Genomic DNA, 14,419 nt, shown 5'->3' on the forward strand with positions numbered 1-14,419 from the left:
GAAAGAAAACCCATAATGTGCTTTTCAGATCCTCAGGTGTCCCACTGATAAATCTCATGAAAGAGAAAGGCACTCCAGCAGGCTAATTTGTCTTCAGACTTCCTAATATGCAGTGCTAGACAATGAATGCAGTGTACTGCCTTTTAATTTACACTGTGTTAGACCAGTAATATTCTTTACCTGTTTCACTTTTTAGCTAACAAGAACAGTTTAGACTGGTGCCCATTCATGTCATTCTCTTTGACACAAATTATTTCATAAAAAACAAAGCAGACAACTAGACATTCCTACATCCTGGATTATTTCTTGTGCATCATCTCCAGCTCTATACTGGTAAATTATGTCCCTAATCCTTGAATCAGCTTTGCTTTGAGGTTTGTAAGTAACAGAATTATTTTCTTTTCTGACAGTACTGTAAAGATTTTTCCTTTAAAAGGAATTTTAAAGTGAATTCCTCTTCCCTCCCCCCCCCCCCCCCCCCCCCCCAATATGTGACATTTGGTAACTATCTGAAAGTGACTGTTGATTAGCTTATTCTAGGTAACATATCCAGATTTATGTGCATACAGCTGCATATTGTTTAGCCTGATCACTTCCCTTAGTTTATATTACATCAAAGTACTGACCTAAGCAAAGACCTGGAACTGGTACACCCATCTGCAAGAAGAATCTCAACATCATGTACTGCAACCATGGCAGGGAAACTCTTCTGAAGTTTAACTGCCTTTCACTCTAAACATATGATAAAATTTGGTCTTGAGTGGTCTGTATCTAATACCTTTCACTTAATATTGTACGTACACGTGTGGACTTTTTGCAAAAGCTGACAGCTCAGTAAGTGTCTTGTGAAGAACAGAGACATACTTCTTACAAACATTTGTGTTCTGCAAAAAGAATCAATTCCACTGAAGTACAAATACAAATCAGTTTCAAAACAAGATCCAGAAAGAAAGTAAGTATCTCCTTTCCCATTTACTCTACTCACTCCCCTCTCCTTAGAAGGGGCTTACTTAAAAGTGCTTCAGGCATAACCCATTTCTTATTTTCAAGGTAGTCAACCTCCAGATTCAAAGAAGTCAAAACCTCTGAATGTTTCCTTGGCCTTGCCAAGCGCAGTGTGCCACAAACCCTAACTACCTTTTGTATAGGCCTGATTTTCACACTAGTAGTTTAGCACTGTCTTGGTGCTGCAATACTGAGCCAACAAGGAAAAAAAAAAATTCTTGAAAAATAAATTCAGTGATTCCTATAAATTCATATATTGAAATAACACATAGTATATAGAAAAGCTTTAATTTGACCACAAAGACAAATTTCATTATAAAATTTTGTCGTTTCCACATATGGCACACATCATGTACTGTTACCTTGGGAATTAAAATTTTTAGAACTCAGTGTAGTTAAACTATTTTTAATGATCTACAAACAAAACAAATTCTAGTCACTGACAGATTTCCAGTGCATAAATTCCAGTGTAAAGCTGGAATATGACAATTGATAATATATTCTGTAAATACTGAATACAAATACGACCTATAATTCTACTGATTTTAGAGTTATAGATAGTTTTTCAAATCCAAGATTTAATGCTCACGATAGGATCAAGGAAGAATTTCCTGTCATTGTGTGCTTAGAGGCATCAGCTGTTTTCATGTAGCATACAACTGCAGGAATGCTTTCTCTCTATAGAATAGCTTTCTCATATTCTGACACAGAAAGCAAGTAAATGTATGTATTTTTTAATATCAAACTCAACTTTAGAAAAGCCTTTTCAAGTATAACCAGAAACATAAAGACATTATGTGATAAACGCTAGCAAGTTACACACAGAAAAGATGGCATATGGGTTCTAATTGAGACAAGGGTGCACAAAATCACAAAATGGAGTATAGAAACCTTTAGAATTAGTTTTAAGTAATGTTAAGTTTGACGGCTTTGTAACAGTAGCAATGGAAAATTACTGAGGTGCATGATACATAGGAAAAAAAAAAGAGTACAGCTAGAGAACATACTGAGAATTCTCACAAGATAAATCATTATAGTTGTGACATAGTTTAAGAAAAACAGTCTAGAAGAACAGGACACAGGGATAAGGAGTATCTGGGAACCGCTGGTGTCTAGGATGGGCTACAGTTAAACTAACTGATAAGTAGGAGGATAGGAGGATTATTATGTTTCTGGTGCTAAAGAACCAATTAAACTGGTATGAGCATCTACTGCGCATGCTTCAAAGGCTGCCAGAAGTGATGAAGGTTGTCAGAAGAAGTAAACGACCCTCAGAGACCACCACCACAATTCTGTACACATGCGGGGAACTGGAAAATTATGTAATCCATACGTAGCCTCATGAATATGTATGCATGCCCAGTGGCTATAAAAGGACGGCTTGTGTGGCAGCTGGGGGACACACGTTAGGAGGAGCTATCCCCCGTGTCTCCTGGCACCACAATAAAGAATACCTGCTTGTCAGCTTGAAAACTTTGTTGGCAAGTTTGTTCCTGGAGTTTTCTCCAAATCATAATCTACAAAGCAAGCTGGCATGGATAGAAGCAACAGCCAAACACACATATATGATAAGAAACAATTAAATCTGACCAGAGACATCAAAAGCAACAAGAAAAGATTCTGTAGGTACACTGGTGATAAAAGGAAGAAAGGGAAAATTTCCTTTCTGGAAGGAAATGGGATACCTGGCTACCTGGCACATGAAGAAAGTTGAAGTACTCAGTGACTTTCCTGTTTAGGTGTTCACCGTCAAGTGCTCCAGCCACACTGCCCAAGTCACAGAAGGCAAACGCAAGAACTGGGAGATTCCTTCCTCTGTAGGAAAAGATCAGGTTCAAGATCATCTAAGAAACCTAAAGGTCCAAGGGACCTGATGAGATACATCTGCAGTTCCTGAAGGAACTGGTGGATGTAGTTGCGAGCCATTATCTATCATATTTGAGAAGTCGTGGCAGTCTGGTGAACTTCCCACTAACTGGAAAGGGGAAACATAACCCCCATTTTTAAAAAGAGAAAAAAGGAAAACCCAGGGAACAGTCTCACCTTGGTGCACAGCATGACCACAGAGCAAATCCTTCTGGAAACTATACTAAGGCACATGGAAAATAAGGACGTAACTGGTGAGAGCCAATATAGTTTGTTAGGACAAATCATGCCTGACAAATTTGGTGGTCTTCTACAATAGGGTGACAGCATTGGTGGATAAGGGAAGAAGAGCAACTGACATCATATACCTGGACTTGTGCAAGGCATCTGATAGTGTCCCACATGACATCCTTGTCTCCAAACTGGAGAGGCATGGATTTAACAGATGGACCACTCAGTGGGCAAGGAATTGGTTGAATGGCTGCAGTCAAAAAGTTGCGGTTAATGGCTCAGTGTCCAAGTGGATATCAGTGACAACAATTTTCCTCAGGAGTCAGTATTGGGACCAGTGCTGTTCAACATCTTTGTCAGCAACACGGACAGTGGGATCAAGCGCAACTACAGCAAGTCTGCTGATGACACCAAGCTGCGTGGAGCGGTTGACACTTCTTGAAAGATCTGTTCCACTTTTGATTTGCTTTGTCCACTAAAAGCTGAAATGCCTCACTGATGCACAGCCTTTAAAGGGGCCATTTTACACTGCCATATGTGGAGAGTAAAACAACTGTGACTGATCCAGACAGCCAAAAGCTCCTTTAGAATGATGGTATGGAGCTAAACTCACTTTGCACTCAATCAGAGCAGAAGAGAATCTGGACTACATCTGTACATCTTTTGGCACCATTACTCTGAAGTTTTCAAGTTATAACTGATATTTTCAACATTTCTAATGCTTTTTCTTTGGTGACCAGATACCTACTCTCATGCAGAACAAGAACACTGGAGTGCAAAACTTCCTTCTCTTGAACTCAAATGAATAACACCATGTGCAGTAAGTAATCTGTAGTTTTTAATCATACAAGTTTGAAAAATTAGGTGGTTTTGGCATATACACTGAAAAAATGCATTGAAAGAAATCTGCAATATATTTAAGTTACTGCAGGCGAACATTTCAAATAGAGACATATCAAGTTAACAGTAACATCTCAAAACCATTACTTAGTCAAAGATTTTCTATTATGTTCAACAGAGTATCTAATTCTTTAGTGTTGAAAAGGGAGCCATCAGAACTGACGGAACTCTTAAGAGCAGGGAAATATTAAGCCTCAAAAAATCAAAGCAGCTTTCAGAAGAAACGTGCATCTACAGAGAATATATACATTGATTCCTACTAAAGCAAAGGATAAAAATATTTGGGGCTAGAGAGTAAGTCACGCACCAAATCCAGTGGAACAGCATATAGAAAAAAAAAAGTATTGTGAAAATGTATTTGGTATAGGAAAAATTAACCAGTTACCTAAAAAAAAGCACCAAAGGCATGCTAGTACAACAAGCCATCTTCACCTCCGAAATAGGTAAATCGTGTAATTAAAGCTGATTCTTTTGGCCAATTTAATCACGGACTTACTTGCACAACTACCTCAAATTTATTGTACACTTTCATACTTGCGAGCTCAACAGGAACATCATATTTTGTTTGTGAAGCAACTGCACAGCCTAAGTTCGACTGATGTATTGCTAGTACCATTATGGTTACCTTACATACTCTTTTACAACAGGACCAGACAATTGACAATTCCAACATAGCAGATATATTTCACAGTAACGTTTCCTGAGTAAATATTCCCAGAAGCCCAGCTGCATAGGGTATTTCCCAACTCTAAAGAGTACTATAGGGCAGACAACCAAGTGCACCTCACCCCACAATCCACGTACAGGCATTATGTATTCGGGTCTTGGGACAGAACCTTAACCAAGCTCTAAGGGAAATATTTATAAAGCTTTTTTTAGGATGATTTATAATCAAACTGCCAAAGCCGAAATGCTGGAACTTATTTTATCAGGGAAACAGCTTCAAAGCCACCAAAAGTCATTCTATATGCTATATGAAGCACATTAAAGAATGCACGTATTTTTCTGTTAGCCAAAGCTGAAGCGATCATTTTGACAAAATGAATATTAAAAATAAAGAATATTCTGATGGCCTTTTCCTTCCTCTATACATATCTTAGTTACATTTCATGCATTCATGACTTTTGGTAAATTTAACTCCGAGTCATAAGTAGTATTTATATTGCACCAAATTTTGCGATCTGCTGTCTCATGCTCATACCCCACACACACACTTTCAAAGCTTGTTTAACCCTTCTGCAATGCACAACTTAGACAAAAGCAGCTCAGGCTGGCAAAATGTAGGCACATAAACCTTTTATGATCTTCCATTTTTTTTAAACATTAAGAAGAACAACAGTGCCAAATTTTCCAGCTAAAGAAACCTATCTCAAAGGCATAATTTGTCTAAAATTGCATTACCTTTTAATTATGGGACAAACTCTGATTTACAAATATGCAGGGATTAAAGACTATGTCCTGGAGCACAAATGGCCCAACAGCATACAGAAGAAATTTTAACTGACAACAAAGCCAAAACAAGACACTGGGATAAACAGTAACAGCAGCTTCAAATGCTGCCAAAACCAGTCCTTTTCTGCTGGATGTGGACGCTTTATAGCAGATGTAAACAAAGTAAATTAGAGCAGGTGGGCAACATCTTAAAACACCAGAGACCATGAACTGCAGTGGCCACAGAACTTGTACACTTCCCTGTTCTGCCACTACTACATGGAATGGAAACCTTTTGCATGAGGATGGGCACACAGGGAGGGCAGGAATGCCATAGAGCTCCACGGATAAATCCAACAGAGCTCATCTGCTGGTGTCCTGGGACTAACTGATGAAACATTTTACATCATACAAAGAAGAAGTAACAGATCCCTAGAAAAGTTCACATATAAAATACTTTACAGAGATGGTCACAATGATTAAGAACAAGGCTGAGGAACTGATTTAACTAGTCTACCAGTGCATTATAACAATTATGAAAAAATTAAAACGTGTCTACATTTCTCACTGTGCACCCCCAAATGTGTGTCCAAGAATGACAGGCTGATTAAAATGTGGGCTTTCTCCCGTACTGACAGCAAAATAAGGAACTGGAAAAATTTAATAGTAGTATTTCCCTGTTTTCAATCACATTGAATATCAGTTGCCCAGTTGAAGTTTAATAACTTAATCTGTATATTAAAAAGGAAGTAACTTTTCTTGATACCAGAAAACATTTCCCTTGTAAACCCAACAATGCAGAAACACAGAAGCAGCCAAGAGGTCAATACCAACAGGGAGAGCAACAACACAAAGTATACTGTGTTTTAATTTATAGGGAGAAGTGGCCTCTCCTCTCTTTTCTTCCAGATACTGGTTTTGCTATCTCTTCTCATGATAGATGGTCTATCCCTTTTTTTAGCAGAAGGGATACCAGATTCACGACTTCCTGATACAGTTTTTCTTTTCAGACCTTCTTCGTCATGTTGTTCTATGACTGGTCCATTCCCTCCATCCATAAGGTACCTCACAGCCTGCTCCTCTGGAGTGCAAACAGTGGTCCCACTTTCACTGCTACTCAGATCCAGGTCTTCCAAGTAAAGAATCTTAGAATGAGGCATAGTTTTAATGAAAGTTTTCTCTCTCTCCAGTTTCCTACCAGGATGATGCTCATTCATGTCCACACCAGAGTCCAGACTGGTATCATTACTCTCTGTTTTTCTGCCCTTTTTCAGATCTATGAAAGAATGCCTCACTTGAGCTATTGGCTTTCCATCCAGGGACACAAACCATGCTCGAGGGTGTGGACATGGTTTTCCTTTAGAGAGTTCCAATAATGTTTGTTCTGAAATACCTTGAAGTTCAGATGAAAACGGAGTCATTACAACTGCTTCATTCAATGTCCCAGGAACAGAGACGGATTCCAGCAAGCTATTAGTGTACCGCCCCCAGTTTGAAGTCTGAGATGGTAAGCACTCTCCACTATCTAACACACTGTTTTCATCTCTGCAGACAGAAGGCTGTGGATGAGAGTGCACTGGCATTTTCGGTAATGTTTGCATGTAACTGTCATGATTCATGGGGTCCATCATGGGGCTATAAACTAACTGCCCTTTTCTTGGCAAAGTTGCTGATTTAGCAGGATGCAATTGTTCTGGGGAGTGGAAAAGGTCAGAGGTTTGAAGAATAGCAATAGGTTGATTGTAAATATGCATCAGGTGTTCTGGGATATGGGAAAGGTATCTGTTTTGGTCTTGAATATCCCTAGGAACCTGGGAAATAGCATTGCTACTATGCTTCAGCTGCTGTAAATGCCTAAGTCCAGCATTAGGCTCCAATGAATGGGCTGAATTTCTTGACTGACCAGTCTGACAGGATAAATGGTAAGAAGCATCCTCTGTGTGGATTTTAAAATTGTCTCGTGATTTTCCATCTTCTGTGTCTATCGACATCCTTCTTTGAGGGCTGTATGAAACCTTAGATGTGTATAGCTGTGACTTATCCTCCAACTTTAAAGACCCTTTGACAGCACTGATGTGATTTATGTGTGTAGTTGATGTAGTCTGGTCTTTTTTGATGACCTCCGGCTTAGTTGTACTTTTTTCCTTCTTTTTTGTCCGACCACATTTATCCCTAAGCAAAAGAGATGCAGGGTGACTGTAGAGCATACCAAGAAATACTATACTGTTGACTTCCAGAGCTGAAGATCAGATTTTGTTAAGAACAGTAATGTGCCATCACAAACTTTAAACAAAGTTCTGCAATAACTGTGATTTTTAAAGAAATATTAGGCTATGCATTTTAGTTTAGCTAAAGAAACAAGCCTCAACTTCAAAAGACTATTTTGTCAACCTGAAATTCCATTTATGCTGAGCTTATTTTTGCTTACCTGCAGTAACAAAGAAGAACAGCAAAAAATCCAATGATAATGACAACAGTACCTCCCAGGATAGCAGTAAGAAACACTGTGTGATACGCTGTGATGTCCTTGGAAACCGCACTAATAATGGATTCTAGGTTGCCAAGCGAAAAAAGAGTTAGCTCTCAAAAACAATTCCACTTCATATGCAGAGCTGTAGCTAATAAATTAAACTATACTTTTTCAGTAATTTTGTGTTGCTATGGCACTATGTTCATCCTTTCCTTTTCACCTTGCTATTTCAAACTGAATTCAGTGGTTACAATGTAATACATCTTGAAAGGGTCATCTCAAATATTAAAGCCTTACATTACATCTACTCAATTCCAGTCAAATTACACTTGTATTAGGTGTCCATTTAGAAATACGGTCCATATTTTCTGCATAGTGCTTCTGTCAGAAAGTGGTATGTTTTTGACATCCTAGTTCTCTGATAAGAAACCCTACATATGAATTTCCAAAACATTCCACAAGTTTACATAAAAGAGAATTCACTGGGGCTGTTCTACCCAAGATTAATTTTTTCACTGTATTTCCTCCTGTCATCCATGATCCTCTACAGTAAGGGATACAGTCCTGTTGATTTCTAGCTCTCCATAGGCACAGCTCCCTTGCAGGCTTCTCCCAAAAAATAGAGACAGTATAAACATGTAAATTCAAATACAGTCTGGACTTTTCCCCCTTAAGTATCTGAACTTCTAGGAAACAGTTACATGCACAAAGGCACACTATCAGGATACAAACAGAAGTTACCCAACTGTTCAAACTGCATGTTGTTTTTCCCTTTCTGCTATTAAATAAAGCAATCAAACTGACAGCTTTACAGTGTATTATTACTTGGGTTAGCCAGTGATCTCTTTGCCAGTTGTTGCAATACCTCTTGCTCCAGGCAGTGGAGCTGCCATCCAGTAGCCTAAGTGTTGAGCAGTGTATGTCCATACTAATTGACCATCTGCTTCCTTTACCATTCCTAGCCCGTGGCTTACCCAAGCACCTGGAAAAAAAAAAAAGAAAGACAAAATATTGCACAGATCATGCAGCAATCTTCTATAGATCAAACCATTAGTGATTAAGCTGTTAGCAAAAATACACAAGGTCACAAGAAAAACAGAATCTTCTTACCTATGCATTATTACACAACCTTAGCTAAACATGCACACTTTCTGTCTTGGTAATTTCACTGCAGGACTCCCTGTGTAGACATTTACTTTGAAACAAAACATCAACATTATTTACCAGAATTAATTAATGTAATTTATTTTCTATAAATATCTTTCACAGGTAAGCACACAAATCATGCAAAAAATCCTGTTCTATGAGCTTAAGCATGTATGAGGTCCAAGACTTAAAAAAAAAAAAAAAAAATAAAAAATCAAGGAGCAGGTAATTAACATTAACTAGCAGCACTTCGAGGGAAAGCATTTTAATCTAATAAACTACAATAGGATAAACAATGTTTGTCTTGAATAATTCTCTCCCCCTCCCTACTGCAAGGTAGTAACAGTTCAGTTAACCCAAGGAATGTCTATTAAGATGCAGATTCCACACCATCTCTTTAGCTATGCAAAAGACAGGTATTACAGTATGCCAGCTTCCACAATTAATAAAGCATGTAGTAGAAAAGACAGAGCTACATTTGAACACATTTATTGTGGCCCATCTGCGAAATTCCAAGGACAGAAAACAACCTCATATAAACAACCTTACATTTTCAAACTGCAAATACTAAGAAGGCACAAGAACCACCAGCTTTCTTAAAATAACACTAAACAAAGCACACAAAAAGTATAATTCATATAAGCCCTATAATTTTGATTTTCCTCCAAGATCTTTCTTTCAGCAAAGTGAAAGGAAAAATCTACCATACAGGAGGAATCTGAGAAGTGACACATGCCATGTGCATACGCACACACACACACACACACAAAATATCATTCAGCAGTAAAACTTGCAGCCTTCTGATAATTTGTGACAGCTGGCAGAGGCAAACAGCAGCAGCCACCTAGAGCCCTCAAAGAGGTGGTTACTCAGTTACCTGGAAATCCTCTTCTCCAGATTCAGGAGCAAAACCAACCAGAAAAGTCTTCTATCCCTAACTCTCATATGGCGGCAACAACAGGTCCCCAAATTCTGTCCTCTCAACTCTAAGGCAAGATGCTGCCATACTGTAAAACCATTGTTTTAGAAGTATTGAGGGTAGGCTACTTACAGACATATATAAAACCTACGCAAACCACCACATACAAAAGGCAATAAAAAATTTTAGGTCTCCAGAAGTTCTATCTTAACTGAACAAATGTGCAAGAAGCTATATAATCTTTGCTGTCGTCTTCAGCAGATTATCTCTTCCACAGTATACTGCATAGAAAATAGTACATAATAAGAAAAACACTAAGATGTGTTTTATGAGTAAGCACATATCCTCTACCATTTACTGCCAAGCAGCGCAATATTGTTCTCAATTTAATGTTGCAATGCAAGCTTGCCATTTTTTTTTTTTAATTCTATTAAAATCCACAAAGTACTTCTGGTACTAATGAGGCAAAATTCAACTGTCTGCAGTCACCAGAACCTTGACTAAGAAATACCTTGCTGTTACTAAGTTATCTTAGAAAAAAGTTGTTTTGCACATCTCAAATCAAAGGTAAACATCAAAGAAACATATTTAAGAATAAACCTCCAGAACAAGAAATACAGTTCCAAATTTTCACTGCAGAGAAGAGATGAGGAAACAGAAGAAAAAGCAGAAGTCAGTTATGCCCCAAAAGTCCCTCTCCTTGTCCACAGCCCTCCTAGTCCTCTCATCAGCAAGCATCAATGAACGCTCCATGCAAACACTACACCTCAATGAGCACCCACTATAAACAATTCACCTCTATCAGAGAACACACCATCTGACAGCTAAAAAACAACTGTCTCAGTTGTATTGGATCAGCATGCCACGCTCCTGCTTTTGCTGTACCAAGGCCAACATGCCTACATAGGCCTGTTGAGTAGGTCCCTCAATACCCACATACACATCTTACACTGGTTCATACTCTAACCTGACCCTGCACTGAGCTGCTCTGTCAACTTTTTGTTTTAATAACACTGTGTAGTAACACCAGTTATCCATTTAGTGAGATAAAACAGCTCAGCACAGGTACAGATGAACAATGGAGCTGGCAAAAGTGGCTGTGGCAGCAAGAAATTAAACCCCCTTGTGCTATTTCACCATGTCAGACTAAAATCCTTTCTTGAGTCACCCCTCTGAAGTCTTCTAGGTGTATAGATAGATTTAATCTATTCCAAAAGTTACTCTAGTCACTCTCATCCCAAAAGACAACCTAGTAATTTTTATTAACATAATTCAATGTTCTTTGCTTCTTCATTAAGATGATAGATTTGTTTCTTGAAGATGTAAACAACACCTGTTAGAGTCGGCATCCCCTGTTGTACTTCTAACAGTTGAATAACAGCTGTTTAACTTAATAAGAAGTAAAACACTTACCTCTTCACTCACTTGCATGTTTCAAGCCAAACTGTGATGGAAATTATAAGGTACAATGTAAGACTATCAGTACGCTCGTCCTGTATTAGGTGTGTATGCACATCTAAACGGGATAAGTGTATCTACCTCATTACTTACTATGGACTAAAATTAGACGTGAACGGCTGACAAAAGGTGTAGAATGTCTAATCTTCAGGCTTCTCTTTCAATATATACTCTAAGAACAATGTTGTTCCCTTTGATAACTCTTATTTTGCCTTAATTTCATTTTCTGAAATGCTTTTGTTAACTGAAGTATTATCTATTCCAGTTTTAGTGTCAAAGGATCTTTACAGTTATACTCCAGGAAAAAAACATCCAAATCTTTAAGTCTGATTTTCTTTTAAAAAGGCATTTACAAAATTACCTGGCTTAAAATTTAACATCACCTAAAATGTATGTCCCCTGAATCCTTAGCCTCCCATCAAAATAAAAATCCATTTATTTAAAAATTTGTTCAATAGGAATGCTAATGAATTTTACCAAAGCTTTTTGAACTAATGAAAGCAGGGAAATTCATTTGAACAATTCAAGCTAATCAATCTAAAAAAATTTGCAACTATTTATCACCAGCTCATACATTAGTGCAGTCCCTCTTCCATGACATACAGTGTTATGTGGCCAAAACTATATACATGTGCCAAAAGGCAGAATAACAAATAACTTAGTCCACTTACCAGTTTTCATATCAAATGCCCATGCAGGTACAGCATCTCCTGATTTTACAGTACTTGTGGGAAGAGGAAGTGTAATCTGAATGGGACCATTTACTTTTAGTTCTTTCCCAGTTAAACGAATATTTACACATATTGCAGCAAGAGGAGTTAATTCCATGCTTTTGAAACCTATACGTGAGAAATAGCTTGGCTATAATTCTCCATTCATAGTGTATTTAAAAATATATATTTATAATTAAGAGTATATCCTAATTGTAACTAGAAGTGAGCCCCCCATTCACATCCAGCTACACAGTAGATATCACAACTCAGTGAAATAAAAATCAACATTTTTCTATTCTGGACTTTCAAAATGCGATTAAAATAAACCCCAGTCATTTCTATACCAAATCTGTAAAAGTGAAACAGACTTTTGACATACAGGTTTAATGATGACTGCAGAAACAACAGTGAGGCAAAATCTGGCTTGGGTGTGAGGGAAGAAGGTTTTTAGCCCTCAGATAAGGTGATTGCAAAACAGCTATCCTATGATAAAATACAGATAAAGATTTTTTGTATAATTGCAATATATGTAACACTGAATCAAACTGAAGCCATATACAAATACATGCTGCATTTTTCCTTAGTTGACCAGTCCTCTGAAAACTTTCCTGTAAGGATTAACTTTCTACCTTGGCAGTTATAATTAACTGAATAGTTAATCATGAGGCTTGTCAGAACACTCAAAGAAAACGTTGCATATACAGAGTTTTACAATGAAGCCTGAAAGTTTGTTTTGTTTTCCGTAACGCTAATTTGCAAATACTTCAGAATGCACCATATGACAGTATGATGAAAGAAGCCGAAATAGAATTATTAAGTACCAGAACACTGTTAAATTGATGGAAGCTGTAAGAAGCTGGCTGTGAGAAAAAACCTGGTGCATCAGATATCAATTAGCTTCCACCTGCCCTAAAAGCAAGCTTATTCCTTTAGGAGTATACGAATAATTTAGAACACATGACAGATTAAAAGGAAAACCTGAAGAGAAGAAATGCTGTTTATTCTCTTATACTTTACATGTAAAGAGGTGAAATAAAAGTAAGAAAAGTTTTTAAAAAATTTGATTAAAATTAAATGAGCATGACAAGTTCAAACAAGTTATGTAGTGGCTTCCTTATGTGCTGCTATGAATTTAAGAGCCTCATGGCTTCAGTTCAACTGGGAATAGAAGAACAGAAGAAAGATGAAGCTGCACACAGTACTATCTACCAGAGACTGTATTTATGCAAATACTAAAAAAAAAATCTGTAGAATGACAAATACTGAAAGATCCAACTGCATACAAGCATGAAACTACTTACTGCTTCTCCAGTGAAACAAATGCACAGAAAAGGTTATTACAGCTGTACTCTGTATACACAGTGACTACTTCATTTAAAACAGGCTCATACAGATTAACTGTCCATGAGCTAGACATGAGCTTCCATACAATTTTTATGCTAGGTGTAAAGCTCCTAGGGGCAGCCATTTTAGTGAAGATGCAGAAAACCCCACAGCTGAAGTCAACTGCTGCAGTTCCTCTTACTTCTTTAGGTTCATCTAGTTTACACACTGACCATAACTGTATTTTTAAGGTGTTTACTAAACACCTTATATGTATATAAGTGTGTGTATATATATCTATATACATATGTTTAGTAAACACCTTATATACATACATATATATACGTGAAAAGCAGATTCTGAAGGAGTATTTCAGTTTAGTAAGATATGCTATGTTGTAATACTGCATGGAGTAAGAGAAAAAGTGACATTAATTACTCACCTGACGTATTTATAGAACAAAGCTTTAATGCAATGGAAGCAAGTTCAGGCCCTTTTTATTTAAGCATACGTTTTTCTGTTAACACTCATATTCATTATAATTAGAAGATTTCTTCCTTAAAAAAAAATTCTTCAACAACATATTTACATACCTGATTTACTTAGAAGAATTCCTGTTGAATAGACAAAGCTGTCTACTTTCAAAAACTGCTCTGGCACTGTCAGATAGGCAGTAACATTCGTAATATGTCGATTTGTTGGAAGCTTTATTAAAAATTTTGGAAACTGAACACTTGGTCGAGATTTGGCATCTATAAAAGAGTGAAATTTTGTCTCAGAAATGGTAAAATACACAAAAACTTATTTTATTACTGTTCAGAAATCCATTTAGTATAAAAACCTGTTTTCACCCATTTTCTCCATGCTCTGTGTATGTCTAGCACTTGTCACAGCCACACGTACAGATGCACACTTAACTGAAAATCTGGTTTTGAGATAAGCATTACATGAAGATGT

At 37.4% G+C, this 14,419-nt stretch overlaps 1 protein-coding gene across 1 annotated transcript in view; it reads right to left on the reverse strand.

Annotated features, from left to right (window-relative positions):
* Window positions 1-2,526: 2,526 nt before the first annotated feature.
* The window catches only part of FAM171B (family with sequence similarity 171 member B), a 37,291-nt gene continuing 25,398 nt past the window's right edge, over window positions 2,527-14,419 (reverse strand). Inside the window, exons 4-8 of the mRNA XM_061457923.1 lie at window positions 14,056-14,214; window positions 12,098-12,265; window positions 8,769-8,885; window positions 7,862-7,985; window positions 2,527-7,605 (exon numbers count right to left, since the gene is read on the reverse strand). Coding sequence (XP_061313907.1) covers window positions 6,300-7,605; window positions 7,862-7,985; window positions 8,769-8,885; window positions 12,098-12,265; window positions 14,056-14,214 — 1,874 coding nt within the window. The 3' untranslated portion in view covers window positions 2,527-6,299. The remainder of the gene's footprint in view (window positions 7,606-7,861; window positions 7,986-8,768; window positions 8,886-12,097; window positions 12,266-14,055; window positions 14,215-14,419) is intronic.

Source organism: Pezoporus flaviventris, unplaced genomic scaffold (assembly GCF_033815535.1).
Source record: "Pezoporus flaviventris isolate CSIRO_AGI_PZ_B2104156 unplaced genomic scaffold, CSIRO_AGI_Pfla_v1 ptg000001l, whole genome shotgun sequence".
Classification (NCBI taxonomy): domain Eukaryota; kingdom Metazoa; phylum Chordata; class Aves; order Psittaciformes; family Psittacidae; genus Pezoporus; species Pezoporus flaviventris.